The 18,355-nt window shown below is 42.7% G+C and overlaps 1 protein-coding gene, 1 long non-coding RNA gene and 1 other non-coding gene across 12 annotated transcripts in view; 1 reads left to right on the top strand and 2 right to left on the bottom strand.

Annotated features, from left to right (window-relative positions):
* The window catches only part of CHCHD6 (coiled-coil-helix-coiled-coil-helix domain containing 6), a 358,373-nt gene that overhangs the window by 25,401 nt on the left and 314,617 nt on the right, over positions 1-18,355 (top strand). For all 10 annotated transcript variants that reach the window (XR_013157713.1, XR_013157712.1, XR_013157715.1 and 7 more), the window contains exons 3-4: positions 3,577-3,649; positions 6,518-6,662. Coding sequence is in view for 5 of the 10 variants with exons in the window: in XM_077116313.1 (XP_076972428.1) it covers positions 3,577-3,649; positions 6,518-6,662 (218 nt within the window). In the remaining 5 variants the exon portion in view is untranslated. The remainder of the gene's footprint in view (positions 1-3,576; positions 3,650-6,517; positions 6,663-18,355) is intronic.
* Positions 9,346-18,355, bottom strand: part of LOC143646891 (uncharacterized) — a 52,984-nt gene continuing 43,974 nt past the window's right edge. Inside the window, exons 3-4 of the long non-coding RNA XR_013157717.1 lie at positions 10,458-10,568; positions 9,346-9,630 (exon numbers count right to left, since the gene is read on the bottom strand). This is a non-coding gene — a long non-coding RNA (uncharacterized LOC143646891). The remainder of the gene's footprint in view (positions 9,631-10,457; positions 10,569-18,355) is intronic.
* On the bottom strand, positions 10,462-10,564 carry LOC143647475 (U6 spliceosomal RNA). Its single transcript, XR_013158102.1, has one exon. It is a non-coding gene; the product is annotated as a U6 spliceosomal RNA (small nuclear RNA).

Below are 18,355 nucleotides of genomic sequence, written 5' to 3' on the forward strand. Positions count from 1 at the left end.
CTGGGAATTCCTCTTCTCTTCTCTAGCTCACTGTGGGCTGGCATACAAACCAGGCTCAAAGCAGATTTGTCCCTTACCCTATTGTGCCCATCACAAATGAAGATTTTTGTGGTTTCCCCAAACAACTGCCTTTAGCAAACAAAGTTTAAGAAGGAAGAATGTGAGAGACAAAAATGTTGACATTGTATAATAAAAAGTTCTTGAATCAACTGCTTTGTTCAACTCAGTAAATACTTGTTCATGAGAACCTGGGTCTTCCCTGTCATCATAGGTATAACCTACAACTTGATTTTTTTTTTTTTTAATTTAAATGGCTGGATGAGCCATACTACTCCTGAAGATAAATTCTGTCCCACAGTAGGGAATAGTTCACTGTGTTGTTCACCTTGTGCATGGCCATACATGAGAGAGATCTTTTATATACTCTTCCCTGTTACATTATATGATTCTAAAAGGCAGACAGTAGATCCTTTTCCTTCATCAGTCCTGTACCTTGTGCTAAGATGGGGATCCCTCTCCTGTGGGGTACTTGGCTCGTGTAGAGGACCCTCTGTTTAGCCCACTACAAGACAGTATCATGTGGTAATGCAGCTCTAGAAGCAGGCCCAAGGGCCAGTAGCCCAGGGGAGGGAGTGACTCATTATTTTAGAGAGGGGCTTTGGGGGTGGTAGATGTTGGAACTGGATTTTGAAGAATAAACTGTAGTGGATGGGCATTTCAGGCCTGGCAAACAGCACAAGGTGTGGTTCGTCCGGAGACCCATAAGCAGTTTGCTCTCTCTGGAGAACAGAGAACGGGTGTGTAGGGAAAATGTTCAGGGGCCACATTGTGGATTCTGTGGCACAGTGGCTAGAGAACTTGGTTTCATCTTCAGGCCAGGAGGTTCTAACACTTGTAGCCCCTGTATTGCTTGCCTCAGGGCTTCCCACCGGCATTCATTCCCACAGCGGAAAAACTACGTGTTTTTAGACCTTGACATCTTTTTTAATACCTACCATTGAAGGGGTTGAAGGTGAGATTCTAGGAACCCAGACTAGAAGACCTTTACCAAAAAGGGCTAACTCCCTAATATATTTCTAGGCTGCTGATGAGAGTGGTTGAAGAAAGGTTAAACTTGACCCAGCGTGCTATAATAAGCTAGCTTAACTGGTTAAAGGGAGAAAGTGATAAAGCTGAAATTGCTAAAATATATAATACATCTGTTTCAGCTTTGGAAGATAAAAGAAGAGGTTTTTTTGCAGTCTTGCTAAGTTTGAGCAGTTTAAAAGGCAAAAATAGTGGTTCATTTGTCATTTGTTTTTAGTTATAACAAAATATTTTGCTGTTTCCAGGATGGGTGTGAATTTCTGAATGCTGAAGAATAACATAAATGGACTGTCTTTAAGTTGACTATTTTTAAGATATTTTTTAATCTTTTAAATCAGTTTTGGCTTTTATTTTAGTGACAGGACTATGGTTAGAAAAAGAAGTTAAGAATAAATACTTATCTTATACCCTATCCCAAAACAAATGTTAGAGGCTTTAAAAGATTTAAATATAAAAAATGAAGCTGCAAGAGTAAACTTTCTAAGTTTAAGTAAAAAGTAGACTTTCTAGGCATGCATCAAGTGAAGAAAACTTAAGAAGTGACTGCAAGAAATTAGAGACCATTTAGAAAACATAACTGAGGAATAAGCGGTAAACAGTCATAGTAGCCTTAATATATAAAGAGTTCTTAAAGACCTTTAAGAAAGACAACTCAATGGGAAATATGCATAAATGATCATAAGCATATGAAACGATTCTTATTCTTCACTAATAATTAAAGAAATGCATATTAAACAATGAGAATTACGGGGGAGCAGAGAGGTAGGTGGGCTTCTTTGTTGTTGGGGGGGTGTAAATGAGTATGGCATTTTCTATAATGGAGAGAGAATATTTTTGTAGTTATAAAAGCACCAACAAAAAAGGATAAGTTATACCTCAATAAAGCTGTTTAAGCAAATCAGAAAGCAAGGGAAATAAAAGCCTGGCAGCAGGGTGCTATTTTTTTTTTTAATTCAAAGTTTTGAGAACCTGGCAGTGTTACTAGGGAGTTCTGCTCACAGACCAGGGCACCACCATTCCCTTCCTTTCTGGGAGAGGTGGTTTGAAAGTGTGAATAGGATGAGCAGTTAGTTCTGGAAGTGCCTTTCTGAAGGGTTGAGTGCTCAGGCCTCTCAGTCGTAATTCCTTAAAAGGTCTTGGGAGTGAATAGCAGATGCATATGTATTCTTTCACAAAGCCTAGTTCTTCTAGGAAATTTTGTATAGTTCTAGTTGCTGCTGCTTTAGATGGAGGTGTAGAATGGTGGGGGAAGCCACAGAAAGATGGTGAGCTTTGCCTGAAAGGTAGTTGAAAGGATGAGGGTTGGGGTGGAATGAGGTGAGGGTAGTAACAAACCTTCAGTACAACCAAGTAGTGGAGAGAAAGTGAAATTTCCCAATTTATGACAATCACATGGTAGACCTACCTTAACAACTTAAAGAGGTGATACAGGTTACAGAACATAATTAATTTGGAAATGTGTAGAATGGGTTACTGATGGAAACAAGATTCAAGGAGTGCCCCCTTTCCCCTACCCCGTCTCACACCTGGACCTCTGAGCTTGACCTCCTGAAGCTGAGCAGCGCCTTCCCTCAGCCATCCCTGGCCTGTGTTTAATAGATGACCTAGATTCCAAATAATTGTGCAGTGAGTAGGGATGGCTTTGGAATATTGCACCCAAATGACTGTGTCTGCTGCCAACAAGAACACAACAGGTAGTCCTGGCTGCAGAGACCTTTGCAAGGCAGGAGAGAAGGGGGCTTTATGATGGGCCCATTAGGCTCCAGATCAGTTGGATTAAGGGTATGCTCTGTGTTTTTCTGTGAGGCACATTCCTGAGCCGCTGTCCCTAACTGACTGCTATGCCTTGGTTTATCCTGAGGGGGAAGCTACTGACAGCCTCTTTCTTTCTTTCTTTTAATTGTGAAAAATAACTTATATACAAAAAGCAGTAAATTTCAAAACATGCTGCAGCAATCTGTTGTGGAACAGATTTCAGTTTGGTGTGGGTTACAGTTCCACAATTTTAGGTTTTTCCTTCTAGGTGCTCTAAGACACTGGAGACTAAAAGTAATAGCAGTATGGTGATTTGGCAGTCATACTCCACCTTCTCCTTTGATCTTTCTCCCACTCTTAGGGGCATAGCCCATTCTAACTTTTTCATGTTGGAAGGGCTGTCAATAATATGGGATAGGGGGATGGAACTAGTTGATGTTCAGGAGAGGCTGGCCCCTCTGGGTTTCAGGACTTATCTGGCCTAGAAACCCATCTGGAGGTTGCAGCTTCTTGGAAAGTAATCATAGTGCATGGAACCATTGTAGCATTTCAGATAGAGCCCTAAGTGTTCTTTAGGGTTGGCAGGAATGGTATTGGCTGGGGTTTGGTAAACCATGGTAAGTAGTAAGATCTAGCTGAAGCAGGCATAAGTTCAAATAGAGTTGAGTAGCCTCTCAACTCTGTTTGAACTCTCTCAGCCCCTGAGACAGGCCCTTTCTTCTCTTTCCTTTGCAGAAAGCAAACCACCAAGGACAGAGAACAGCAGGGGCCAGCAGTCCTCAGGGGCCAAGGAGAAACTACTCAGGAGGTGAGAACAGATCCTTCCATTCATCCCAGCTCTGTGCTCTGCTTGTTCTCCTCTCTCCTCATCTGGTACCCTTCCCCTTGCCTGAAGGTTTTAAAGGTTTGTCCTGATATTTTTTATCTCATTTGAGCCTCTGAACAATGCCATGGTATAGGTGGTGTTCTAGTTTGCTAGCTGCCGGAATGCAACACACCAGAGATGGATTGGCTTTTAATAAAAGGAGATTTATTTTGTTGGTTCTTCAGAGGAAAGGCAGCTAACTTTCCACCGAGGTTCTTTCTTACATGGAAGGCACAAGATGGTCTCTGCTGGTCTTCTCTCCAGGCCCCTGGGTTCCAACAACTTTCCCCAGGGTGACTTCTTTCTGCATCTCCAAAGGCCTGGGCTGAGCTGCTAGTGCTGAGATGATGATTGCTGAGCTGCTTAGCAGTGCTATGTTGCAATCTCTCATTTAAGCACCAGCCAATTAAGTCAAACATCACTCATTGCAGCAGACACACCTCCTAGCTGACTGCAGATGTAATTAGCAATAGATGAAGTTCACGTACCATTGGCTTGTGTCCGCAGCAGCAGCAACAGAACTAGGCATGCTCACCTGGCCAAGTTGACAACTGAATCTAACTAACACAGGTGGCATTCACTGTTCCTAGTTTAAAGAGAAGGAAGTACCAAAAAGGAGGTGGGGGTGGGGGAGTTGATAGCCAATGTTCTTAAAAATCAGATTTTAAAAAACTAGAACAAAACAATCAAGTGACTGGACTTTTTCTGTGTGTGTCCATGTGCATGCAAGTTTTAGAGATAGGAAGAATGTGAAGCCCTCATAACTCTAACTGTAGCTGGCTTGATTATCTGGCTCTAAGATGTTGGAGACATCCCAACAGCACAGGACACTGTCCCAGAGAGCTGGCTGCACCTCTGAAATGGGACCTGTTCTTCCTTGAGGTCTTATAAAACAATGGTCAGATGCTCTCATCAAACTCATGCTGGTATCCTGATTGTGACTTACTAGTTATGTTGACCCTGGAATTTACTGCATCTCTCTAAGCCTGTAAGAAGGGAATAGTTCTTTCATTGGGGTATTGTCATGATGTTTTAGTTTGTTGAAGTTGCCAAAATGTAATATACCAGAAATGGGGTGGCTTTTACAATGGGGATTTCTTAACTTAGACGCTTACAGTTTTGAAGCTGTGAAAATGTCCAAATCAAGGCATCATCAGTGATCAGCCATCAGTTGACTCCTCTGTTAGATGGCAAGACACATGGCATCTGCTGGTCCCCCCCTTCTCTCCCAGTTTTAAGGGTTTCAGTGTTTCCAGCTTCTGGCTTCAGTGGCTTCCTTTCTGGGCTTGTGTGTGTGTGTGTCCTCTCTAGCTTCTCTTAAAGGAATCCAGTAAGAGATGAAGACTCACCTATGACAGGCCTTAACTGAAATAACCTAATCAAAAGTCCCATCTATAATAGGCCTACATCCACAAGAACAGAATAGCTTTAAGAATATGACTTTTTAGGGGGCACAAAATAGCTTCAAACCATCACTCTGACTGATTGTATTAGTGCATAGAAGGCACATAAATGTTAACAATGATTGTTGTTGATTGACTTCCTCACCATCCTTGAGAAAATTGGCCTCTGTATAGTCAAATGATCAAAAGTGTTAGCAAAAGGTCCCAGCGCCAGCCACAGCTAGGGGTTTGCACCCTCTAGTAGGTCAGCAGTTCTGGGTCTGTGCTATGCTGAGGCCCGCATTCTGAGAATTTCCTACCCCCTGCCCCAATCCTAAGAGGCCTCTCCAAGAGTAACTAACTAGAACATTTTTTTCCTTTTGTACTTTTGAACATTTAAAAAATGTTAAAGTAATACATGCTAATGAAAGATTTAGAAAATATATAAAATTAAAAAATCACTCATAGACTTATCAACTCAAGACAGCTGCTGTTAATGTTTTGGAATGTTCCTTTCAACTCTGTTATTTCCTCTGTCTTAGAGCTTTAAAAATTTTTTTAACATAGTTATCATCATACTGCATATATAATTTTTTATCTTGCTATTTTCTCTTGGTATTATAAGTGTGTGCCATTTATTGTACTTGTTTTATAAACATTTTTATTGCTATAAGTATTGTTTGTAATTTTAACTTTTAGGTTCAACCTCTAGATAAAAAATCAAAGAATATATTTCCTATTGGCTATGTAATTTATCACTGAATGATTGTACCATATTTTCTTTAACCTGTCTTTGATTGTTGGACATTTCATTTGTTTGCATATGTTCATTATAATGAAAAATGCTGCTAAGAGCATCTCATCTCAGGGCTAAAAACTTTTTCTCTATATAGCATTATTTTATTAGGCAGAATGCCCAGAAATAGGTCATGGGTTAGAACATATTTAAAATGAAGAGTTAAATGTTCAAAACAAAGGACTGTTGTTATCTAAAACCTTGAAGTTCAAGTGGAAACAAGGGCATGGCAGAGTTTCCCATCTTGACGTTTCCCACCTTGATGTTTCCCACTTTGAAGGAATGATTTAGTTGAACCCCTGAGAGTCATGTGGCTTCCCGCTTTCTCATTTGGTGGCCGGGATCCCTTTTCCTAATTCTGTATTGTCCTGACCTAGTAAGAATGACTGTTCCCCTGGCTTTCCTAACTCCAGAGGGGTGAAACAATGGGCTGTGCGATTGAACACAAAAGACAGTGGCTTTTCTCCTCTGCGGTGTCTGGCACCCTCTCATTTCCCACTGGCCACAGAATTCTGTTGGCCCATGGATCCCATCCCCTTCTGCCTGCTGACGTGAGTCTGCAAACTTTTTCCTGGTTACATTCTGCCAGTCATGCCATCTATGTCTGCTTCTCCCCCCTCTCTTCCGACACAGGTATGAACAGGAACAGGCCCTAATCCAAGATGAGCTCTTTCAGAGGGCTAAGAGGGAAAGAGAGACAGCCATCAAACACCTGAAAGAGTCCCTTCAGCAGGAAGAGAGCATCATTGAGGAGGAGAAGCAGAAGTCAGCTCAGCTGGTGAGTGCAGACCGTCCCTGAATTGGCCTTTTGTATAAGGTAGTGAACTAACTGGGAAGCAGTGGTACTGCCCTTGGTACCTAATTTGTCTGAAGCTCTGGTGGCTCGGGCTGCCCATCTGATGTCATCAACTTCAACCTTGTGAATCACAGACCTGAAACTTGGTTCTAGTCCTGGCTCCATCACTGACTTGCTTCGCATGATTTATAAGTCTCCAGTGATCCTTAGGCCTATCCAGTAAGGGACTGGATTATTAGATGGCCTCTTCTAGCTTGGAAATTTCAGTCACGAGTGCTGCAGTGGTGTGTATTCCAGAAGCATATAAATGGAGAGGACTGGGAGTTTGGGGTCAGGCAGTATAAGAGATGAAGAGCATAATTTCTAGAGTTAGGTAGCGTGAGTGCATGTTCCGGTTCTCTAACCTGTGACCTTGGGCACGTTACTGAATTTCTTTGAACCTTGGCTGAGGATCATAGTACTCAAACACTGGATTGTCCAAGAAGCTTAAAGGAGAGTGTCCCTCTCCAGTGCTGCCCCATGCCCAGCAGATAATAAAAGTGCACTGTTATTGCTGTTACTCTTATTCATGCTTTTAATTGACAGGAGCCCTTTACTCAGGATTCTTTCTGCTGCAAGTTAAGAGTTTCTTTTATAAAATAAGTCTAGAAGTAAGATCCCGGCGCTGATGAATTCAGCAGCTCAGTGACATCCTCAGGAACCCAGGTTCTTCTCATCTTTCCACTCCACTGTTCTTAGTATGTCAGTGTGCATTCAAGCCAGCTTTCCCCACAGCTAGGGTGGTGGCTGCTGCAGTTCCACATGTGACATGCAGACCGGGCAACATTCAGCAGACTTTCCCAGCAGAATTCCTCTTATATTGCATTGGCCTGAATTGCACCCAGTGCCCATGGTTAAGTCATTCCTTGGCAGTGGGAGTAGGCCTTCCTGACTAGGGCCAGGGTTCTTTTCTGAGTTTGGGGGCGGGTGGATATCCAAACAGAATTAGGACTCCGATAGCAAAGAAGGGGGTGGGAGGAATAAATTCTGCACAGAGGCCATGGGGTTTGAGAACAGGGGCAGCTTTGGCTCGCTGTGATGTGTAAGGAGAAGATTGAAGATGGTGTGAGATCACCACTCAGGACCGTGCCCTCTTAGGAAGGGAAGGCTGCCTGGGTGCTGACCTGCACTTACTAATTCCGTGATTGGGCAAATGTTTCTTGAGTGGCCAGCTTGTTCAAGCCTCCAGTAGGTATGTAAGGAATGCCGGTTGAACTAGGCTCTCTGGGAAATACAAGGAATGTAGGATCCTTACTCTAGGAAATTTGCAATCTGGCAGGGAAGACAGACTTAAACCCAGCACATTAAAAAAAGGTCAAACCTATCTGAGTAAGTTTAAATGGAGGTCAAGATAATATGATTTGGGAATGCAAAGGGAACTGTGTAAACTACTGGTGGACCAGAGGTGGCATGTGACCTGTGTCTTGAAAGGGGTGCGGCACCTTAGCTGAGGGAGTGGCTGACCTGAGACAGGCCTGGTGAGGAGGTATGGAGACAGAGGAGCACTCCAGGGTAGGGATGAGATATAGTAAGAGAGGAGCAGAGGTTTGAAGCCAGATGGAAAAAGGCCTTGAACATCTGTGGAGTTAACCCACAGAACCACCTGCAGCAGTTCTGAAACAGAAGATTCCTAAAAGTCTTGAAGGATGGGAGTGATGTGATCTTACTTGGGTTTTTAGAATTCTGTGTTATCCTAGTGAAGAACTGATTGTCACATTGAGAAAATGGGGCCAGGACTCTTTTTTTTTTTTTTAACATGGGCAGGCACCGGGAATCAAACCTGGGTCTCCAGCATGCAAAAGACCTCTGCCACTGAGCCACTGTGGCCTGCCCAAGGACACTTTTTCAGAGGCTCTTGCACTTAGTCTGACGGGTAGGTTTTCACCCATCTGCGGGCAGGCTGACAGCCAAGCAGAAGGTGAAGGTTAATCATCCTGCAGGTGAAGGGTTAATCAATGTGAGCAGGGAAAGTTGGCCACTTAGGAACATCATCTAGGGCTATAAAATCACAGCCTACAGGTGTGGTATTTCTTCATTCTCACCTGGAATGTGTTAATTACAGCAAAAAGGAATTCACAGCTTCCCCTTTTTTCCACCTGCTGAGGAGAAGGTGGGCTCTACCTTCTCAGTGTTGTCCCTAGGGAAAGAACTTTTCATTTATAGGAAAAGTGGGAAGCAGTCTAGCAGTATGGGTGTATAGTTTTTTTTTTATTTAATGCATATTTTTAAAAATATTTTTATGGTAAAATGTAACATACAAACATTCTTAACATACAAATATTCCATACATGGTATACAATCAGTGACTCACAGTATCAACACATAGTTGTGTATTCATCACCATAATCATTTTTTTGAACATTTGCATCACTCCAGAAATAGAAAGAAAAAACTCATTTGTACCATACCCCTTACCCCTCCCTCTCATTGACCCATTAGTATTTCCATCTACCCAATTTAACCCTTGTTCCCCCTATTATTTCTTTATTTTTATCATTTTTGAAGGTGACTTTAGAATAAAGAAGGTACATCCTTACTGGATGTTTTGCCTGCTCATTGAATAATGTCCTTTTCTGAACCATAGTTCCTAGGGAATAGTGAAGCAAGTTCCTTCCTTCATTTAAAAAATATTTATTAGCCATTCCCATTCTTTGACTGCTCAGCATCCATTTTTCCATTCTGTTGGTAGTCTGGTTTCCTTTTGGAGATTTATTGCTTCCTGTTGGGTGTAGTCTTGCTGAGATTGTGTACCTCTGTGAAAGCTGAGCTCTTCTTTCCCCTGCCTTGGTGCAGGCACTGAGACAGGTGGCAGTCAAGTAAAGCTTGAGTGGATGCCATAGCCCTCACTTTCAAAGAAGGGGCTCCCTTTGCGTTGGTGTGTGTCAGCCAGTGCTTCAGTGGTGATAATTCTCTGGAAGGTTTAAATAACAGGAGAAGGATGCAAAGAACCTGAACAAAAGAATGGAGATTTCTTTTTCCCCCCTCATCTTTCACATGCAAGGATTGGAAGAGGGGGGAGGTTAGTGACAGCCTTCTGGGCAGAGCACTTAAGGCTACTACTGGTGTTTGGCTCAGTTTACATCCTCCTAAATACAGGGGCCAGGTTGAATCTTGAAAGGGACTTGGTGTGGTCTGTGGTCTAATAAATTGGCTGCCCATTTCCCCTTGGCTGCATTCTCTGACCCAGTGTCCCAGACCCCACACCCTGAACCTGTAGCTTTGTCTGGAGGATTTCTGAAATTTTGAGCATACTGAGTACTATTTGACCTTTTATATGCTCTTCTACCCTGTTTACCTCTGACTTTTACAGTATTGATTTTTTTATCCTCTTCTGCATAAGGAAGTGATTCAGATCATTTTTGGGAAAAGTTCATAAAACTAATAACAAGGGAAGGAAACAATTTTTAAAGCCTAGTTCTACTTGCAAGTGTTACATTTTCTACTTAGTGCGGATGTGATCAACTATTTTCGTGTATGTTTATGCATGTTTCCCATCAATTGCAGACTGGGCCCCAATTTTAATGTAGGTGAAGGCTATCTGTGCCATTGAAGCATATGTGAGGTGTGCTTCCCTCTGAATTTGGAAGTAGTAGTCCAAATCACACATTCTATGTAGAAATGAAAAAACAAACAAACAAAGCATTTGTGGGTTGGGGCTTCTAATGGGTAAAACTTTAAAAATCAGATGGATTTTTAAAGAAGCTTTATTTTATGAGAGAATAAGATTTAAGACCTTACCTGTTGGATTTTTTTTTTCTTCACGAATTTGTGTGTCATCCTTGCGCAGGGCCATGCTAGCCCTCTCTGTATTGCTTCAATTTTAGTATATATGCCGAAGTGGGCACTTACCTGTTGGATTTTGATGTATCTTATTAGATATACAGGATTGCAATAGGAAGTAAAACCTTTCACTCTTGTTTTTTTTTGTGAGCTATTCTTTTATTATTATGTATACATTATTTGTGTATATATAGGCACTGGGTTCCTGATAAATGTTAATAAACAAGATACATTTCCTTTCCCTGAAGATCTGTTTATTAGAAGAGTTAAAAGCTCTCAAAATCCACAATGTGGCATTAAAAGTATCAATGAAGTATTGGAGAGGGTGAATATCGTGTGGATCTTGAAGAATGAATAAAAGCTTGCCGGATGAAGAAGAGGAGAAAGAATGTTTCAGATAAAGGAAACTGAACAAAGGCCGGGTGTTGGGAGAGGATGCTAATTTTGGGAGGGGCAGGATGTAGCAGACAGGGACACTGGGAGATCAGTTTTGGTGTGGGCATGGAATGGAGTTCTGGCCAAGGGTATTCATTTGGGCAAGTCTGCCAGGGAGCTTCGGGGAAGGTTTTTCTCACTATCCTAAAAAAAAGGCATGCAAGAAAAGGTAACCACAAACAAAAGAGAAAAAACAAAAAGATACATAAAAGAAAAAAAAAAAAGAAAAAGAAAAAATAAAAAAAGAAAAGGTAACCTCTCTTCTACTGAACATCAGTCTCTAGGAAAAGTCTTAAGTGGGAAGCTGAGGAGTTTGGTTCAGATCCTTCCACTGAACAGGATAATAAGTGAATGACTGCACCTGGCTGGGCCCAGTCTAACTGAAGAATTCATGCAAGGTAAATTGTCCTGCTCAGTGCTTCAACTCGTAGAGAGGATTTTGATCTGTTATGTTTTTTTTTTTAACATTTTTTTGTGTGTGTGTGAAATATAACATATATACAAATAAACAATATATTTCAGAGTACATTGTAACTAGTAGTTATAGGACAGATTTCAGAGTGTAGTATGGGTTACAGTTCCACAATGTTAGGTTTTCCTTCTAGCTGCTCCACAACACAGGTGACTGAAAGAAGTATCAATATAATGATTCAGCAGTCATACTCATTCATTAAACCCTATCTTCTCTGTTATAACTCCTTCTCCTTTGATCCTTTTCCCAGTCTTTAGCAGTATTTGGGCTATGCTCATTCTAACTTTTCCGTGTTGGAAAGAGATGTCAGTAATATGGAATGGGGGATGGAACTAGCTGATGCTCTTGAAGAGGCTGACCACAATTGGGTTTCAGAACTTATCTGGCCCAGGTGTTGTTCCATTCTTTATGTTGCTCAGATTCTTCTAAGAAGCTCCCACCTTAGCTATTTGAATTACATGTCATGATATTAAGAAAATGTTGGATTCAAAAGTTTGAATCACAATTTTCTGAAATTATGAGTGAAGTAGAAGGTTTGTTTTGGTTTTCCTACAGCTGAAGCCTTTCTTCTCAATACTCCCCTTTTATTTTTTGTAAGTGATCATTTTGGTCTTCTCTGTGTAATGCTCATCAAATTTTAGGTTCACAGGGAATGATTATTGAATGGCTAATCTTGAGTGGGCGGGGGTGAAGGTGGCACTTAATGCTTTGGAGGCTACTGTACAGCAATCCTTTGTATTTTCCTTGTGGTCCCGTTGCAGTGCCCCCTTTCAAATAGCTGGAAGTAAGTATGCCCTTAATAGCCTTTTCTATAATAGATGACAATTTATAGTTCTGACTGTTTTCCAGCCATAAAACAAAATAAAAGAAAAAAACCCTTTCAGTAGTATGATATCTGGGATTCAACTAAAAAGGAGTTTATTGACCCTCAGTCAGAAGCTTCTAGATTTTAGACTTAATTTGGTTGGAACAAGAAAGAAAGGGGTTTGGTAACTCAGTTTTAAGGTCATGGAGCATATTACTTGGCATTTGGCTGAGGCAGTCCTGATATCTGGGTGGAGCAGTTGGGCAAGACTGTTTTAGAACTTTAGTAGCCTAGAAACTCTGATGGCCTTGTCCTTCCTTAAGCTTTCTCCAATTTGAATTACAGATGGAGAGCTTGAGTTTCTAGTAAGATCTATATTGTTAGCACCTAGATGGCTGGTAAATGGCATAAACTGGCCCCTCTTTTTGTTTCCTTAAGTCTGACTGGGGTTTTCTCTTCTGAGCTTGGTCTTTAGATTAGACCAGGGATGGACAGACTTTTTCTGTAAAGAGCCATACAGTAAATATTTTAGGCTTTGCAGGCCACATAGGGTCTTTGTTACATATTCTTTGTTTTTGTATTTATAACTCTAAACGTGTAAAAACCGTTCTTAGCTCTGTGGCCATAGCAAAAGAGGCTCAGGGCCAGATTTGTCCTGTGGGCTGTAGTATGCCAACTCCTGGACTAGACAATGCAGTACAGTGCAGATTTTAATTTTTTAAGTTTCTTTGGGTGCCCAGATGCCTCAGGAAACTGGGGAGCAGGGGCATTGATGGTCGTCCCAGTTCCTTAGTGATTATTATTCCCTGTTAGAGTCTTCCTGATATGATAGTATCTGACAGCCTCAGTCTTCTGATCTATAAAATGTGGGAAGAGGGCAGTGTGACAGTGGCTTATTGGCAGAATTCTTGCCTGCCGTGCCAGAGACCCAGGTTCAGGTCCTGCCCATGTTTGAAAAAAAAAATGTGATAAGAGTCATGAACTTCCACATAACTCCTGATTCTTAGGACATTTTCATAGTTTCCATTTCTGCCAAAATACTCCATATTTTTATACATGTTATCCACCTTTCCCCATAGATCCTTGAAACATGTTTCTCATAGGTTTTTTGTTTTTTTTTTTGGCATGGGCAGGCTCTGGGAATCGAACCTGGGTCTCTGGCATCACAGGTGAGAATTGTGCCCGCTAAACCACCATTGCACTGCCCTCTCAGGTATTTTAAAGTATCTATCTGATAATTCCACTGTCTAGGTCATCTCTAGGTTTGGTTCTATTGACTGTTAACGCTCTTGAATATGGGTCACATTTTCTTGCAGCTTTATGTGACTTGTACTTTTTGATTGAGGCCAAACATCACGTGCAGAAGAATATTAGAAACGGAGGAAAAAAGTATTTATGTGCAAGATGGGCACTCTTTTTCTTGCAGGCCATTAGTGAAGGAGTTTGAGTACATCTAATTGATAGTTGAGCAGGGGCTGGGCATTGCTTTGGCTTCAAATTATGTGAGGGTTGAATCAAATCCTTCTCTTTAATAGAGCTTAGAACTTGAGTACCTGAAGAGTTTGTCTGAGTTCTCTTGCCCTTCTGTTTCTCTACTTGGTGGCCCTGCTCTTTGTGCCTCAGCATGGGGTTTCTTCTCACTGATCCCTTGCCCCATCTCCAGGTGCAGATAGCTTCTTCAGTGTGAGGCCTGAAGCTACCCATTGGGTTTCTCAGTTCTACCATCTGCTTTCAGACTTCAGCAAGTCTTGTGCACCTGTGCCTTGTGTGTGTGTGTGTGTGTGTGTGTGTGTGTAGGGTGTCTCTCTTAGTTCTCCTGCCCCTCACCCCAAGTAATGAAGAAGATTCTCGTAACTAATACCAAATTTATTTCACTTTCTTTTTGTTGTCATCACTTTGAAGCTTCCTTCATACCACCAAGGAGAACGAAAACGGCAAACAAATCCAGCTGGTCTTGTTTCCTTTGAACACATGGGCCTTTTTGGATACTGATGTGCAGGGTGGGTGCTTCCTTAGGGCTAGCAGGGGTCTCCATAAGTCAGCATGGAGGGGTGCACCACACAGCTGCCCAGCTCTGTGCCCCATTCACAGGCACATCTGCCCAGAGAGCAAGGGTGGGGAGGATTATCTCATCTTAGACATTGGTTAGAAGGGGCCCTGCAGGCTCTTCTCTGGGCTTCCTGGATTCCCTTTTTTTTTTAAAAAAGTCACAGTTAAGATGACCTGGCTTTGATAGTTAGATGCTCTGACAATTTCTGGAGACAGACAGGCTTATGTGGAAACTGACTCAACCATATTTTTAGCTGATTATGCACCCGAAAAACATAACTTTGATTTTATTTCTCATATATTTTATCCAAACTGGGGCTGGAAGGAGGTTGGAAAACCTAGACATGGTGTCATATCACAGCACTGAGGTTTTTTTAAGTCCAGGGATTTCCCCTTATTTTTCCGTGACTGGAATAACAATGTCCCCCTTGCCAGGGTTGTTGTGAGGGTTGAATAAAAGAACAAATATCTATACAATGGCTGGTATGCAGGGACTCAGCAAAATCTCAGTGTTATTCCAGGACAGTGTAAAGGACTGAACCTGGGCTTTGGGATCACAGAGCTGTCCTCAAACTCGCTTCTGTTAGAGGTTACTGAACTTTTCTAAGCTGTGTTTTTTCATCTGTAAAGTGGAGTAGAGATACTATTTTCATTGTGAAAGTTAGAATTTTTTCTTATTTTCCCTTCTTAACCTCCACCCAAGCATTTCTGACATGGAGTTGATGCGAACTGATTCTTAGAACAAATCAGTGTCTTTTTTCAGGGTGTGGAAAGAAGAAAGAAATGAGTCACAAAGCCTTCTGATTATCTCTCTGAAATAACAAGGGGTCAAGGAAGCACATATAGAAAAACCTTATTGATGGTCGGGGGTGCGGCGGGGAGTTTTCCAAATGTGTGGCATGGGTCTAGCATGAAGGACCTTTCTACTCTGCCACGCTATTGGAAAACTGTTGTGCCAGAAACACTTTGCTCCTTTGTTCACCTCTCTGCCTGGTTTCCAAACCTGGCTGTGCACTGTGATCACCTGGGAGCTTGTTAAAACTTCAGATAATTGGATCTTAAACTGGAAAAAACTGGGTTATGATCTTTGTCACTCTGACCCTGGAATCTGTCTTTTTAATGACCCCGGTATAGTTCTGGTGCAAACAAGCCCATTGCTGGCCCCTGGATTGACTTTGGGAGCCATTGACCCAGAAGTGGTTCTTGGCCCTTTTTGCTGTTTCGGCTCTCGAGGGATTTGGAGGCTTTCCACCAGTGATTGTGTGTCCCCAAGGACACACAAGGTGCATACTGTTTGGAAAGTGCTCCAGATAATTCTGATGCCTGTCTCCCCCACACACTCAAGCACCTCCCTCCCATTCCCACAGTAGATTGCTGCTGAGATGAATGGCTTTGTCAGACTTATTGACCTCAAAGGAAAGCAGGTGTTCATTTCCTTGCTAAGAATAGCAAGAAGAGAGAATCAGCCGTCCAGTGTTACCACACCCACGAGGGATCCAGGTAAGCTGGGCTGGTGATTAGAAACTTGCTGGAGCCGTGAGATGACAGCTTCAGGACATGGGGTGACCCTAGGTGTGGGCGGGGGCAAGGGGCAACCATCAAGAGCCACAGCAATAACTTGTTCCAGGTGAGAACCTCACTTCTTGGTGGCAGCAGCAGCAGCCACTGGGTTGTTGCAAGCATGCAGCAGAAACAAAAAAAAACCACCCCAAGGTCTTGTTGAACTTACCAGCAAGCTGGAGGTGAGCATTGCTCATTGCTTCTCACTTCGCCAGAACATGCTCCCAGTTGGGCCGGACAGACCTGTGGGTTGAGCTGTCAGCATTTCCCCTAAGAAGCTTGTCAGGTTTTCTTGTTTCCTGTCCTCTTCATTAGGTACATTGTGATGGTGTCCTTTGAATGAGAGGGACCCGTTTTTCCTCCAGCTATTTTGCGTGTTTCTTTATCACCGGGAAGGTGGTGGTGACTCTGGTAGTGAGGAGCAGGCAAGGTTGCGTGTGGTGAGAAGGATGGGGAGGTGCCCAGGAGGTTTGTTTGGGCCAGAGCAGTGAAGAGCAGCCTCTGCTGTCTTAAGTCCTAGCAGTAAGTGGAACCCTTATGGATTCCTTTTCTTGAACGAAAGCTGTCATTCTGTACACTTCTCCGATTAAAATGCCAAGTATTTCCAAATCTGCCTGTTCAGAATGTCTCTGTGTTTGGAAGGAAGAGCCACCATTTTGGGGGAGTAAAGGATGGATATTTAGTATTCTTTATTTTGAGACGTAGGAATTACAAATGAGTTTTCTTGCCTGGGTTTAGCCTTAGGAGTTTGGGGAGCTGTTCCACCCATTAGCCAAGCACAAAGCTGCACATGCCTTTCTTTTTCCCTTCTCTGGTGATGGTGCATAGCGCAGGTGACCTCTACTGTGTGCTGACAGAAGCTGGAAATTCTCATTAGCTGCTAACTTTGTTAGGCAAATGGCTGATTGCGGTTCCATTCTTGGTGTCATTGCTTCTAATTAGCAGATTGTATGTCTATGAAAATGTCTGTTAGCACCAGGGATGAGCTAAAGAGGCTGACAGCTGGGGCTGGGATCTGGATGGAACTGTGAAAGGAGCTTTTTCTCTTATCCCTCTTGAGGGAATCCGCTGCCCGACCCCAGTGAGGCTTCTTGGCCTCTGTGAGCCTAATGGCTCCCAAGAGATTAGAGCTATGGGCCTCCTTTGAAAAACCCACCACCAAAGAGGGGTGACAAGAGTAGCCTAACAGAGGAATTAAAGTGGCAGACTGCACCCTGGCTGACTTCCTGCTTGGTTCCTTGTGGGAAGCCTTGCTGGTGGTTTTAGGACTTTCATGTTTTCAGCCAAGGTCTCGTGTAGTAATGTGTAAGACTACAACGGGAAAACTGACCTCAGAACTGGGGCCATCCCTTCGACTCTGAGTCAGGTAGTTTACACTGGTAGTCACTGGTCTCTGAAAGCACTTGGGCAATTAAAGGAAATAACAATAGTTAGCATCTGCTGATATTGCCTGCTCTGCCTTCATTTCTCTTCCTTTGGATTACAGTACCCGATTGTCCTTGGGGAAACCAGCCCCCAGTCCCTGTGGTCTCTCGGTGCATATAGCTCAAAGGAGGCTGACCCTATGGCCCTAGTTTGTTTTGACAGCAATTAGTTGTCTTTTTTGCTCCTGCCAGGTGAAATCAGACTGGTACCTGCCTACTTCCTTCCATGTTTCTAGGATGCCAGCAGGGCTGGGGAGTGGCGAGGATAATGTTTTGTTTTAAGCCATTCACCTGGTCTTTGGGGAGCTGCCATTCTGCTGTTGATTTTTGTGGAAAACTGTTTTAGATTTGTCAATTAAGCAGGCTGTGTTTGCCCTCTTGGGTAGATTGCATTGCTGGCTACTGGCAAGGTAAAGAATTGAAGAGGGGTTATTTGGATGACAAATATCAAAAAGTGGGACAGGATAAAAATCCAGATTTTTTTTTTTAACCTTTGTGTTTGTGTCCACTCTGTGGTTGAGCCAGAACTCCATCTTTCTATTTGGGCTCCAAGATTAAGAGCCTTTGGATGGAACAAAATGTGTATTAATTAGGAGTATGTTTGACTGTATCAGAAATCAAATTAACAGTGGCTTAAACAGATGGGGTGCATTTATCTTTTGAACAAGAAGTCCAGGGCTGATATGGCAGCTCAGTGCTGTGAGGAAAGATCCAGACAGCCTTTCTTCTTGATAGGCTGGCCTCAGTATTGCCATTCTCATAGTCACAGGGTGGTGGCCACTTCTTCAGGCATCTTGCTGGTATTCCAGGTGGGAAGAAGTAAAAGCCCAAAGCCTTTTCCCTGGGGAACTTTTGTCCATTTATGTGGCCAGGACACTGTTCCTCCCCAGGGACTCTGATTGGCAGAATTGTGTCACAGGGCCTCCTCTGGCTGAAAGTGCAGCTGGGATGGTGATTAATTTTAGTTGGGCACATTGCTGCTCCACATGGAATCAGGGAGATGTCATGAAAGGAGATGGGATTAGATGCTGGTCACTGTAGAAGGAGCCCAGCTTTTGGACTCTGTTAGCCCTGTACTCAGGTTCACCAACTACTGTCTCTGTTGTCTTGG

Source organism: Tamandua tetradactyla, chromosome 9, assembly GCF_023851605.1.
Source record: "Tamandua tetradactyla isolate mTamTet1 chromosome 9, mTamTet1.pri, whole genome shotgun sequence".
NCBI classification, from domain to species: domain Eukaryota; kingdom Metazoa; phylum Chordata; class Mammalia; order Pilosa; family Myrmecophagidae; genus Tamandua; species Tamandua tetradactyla.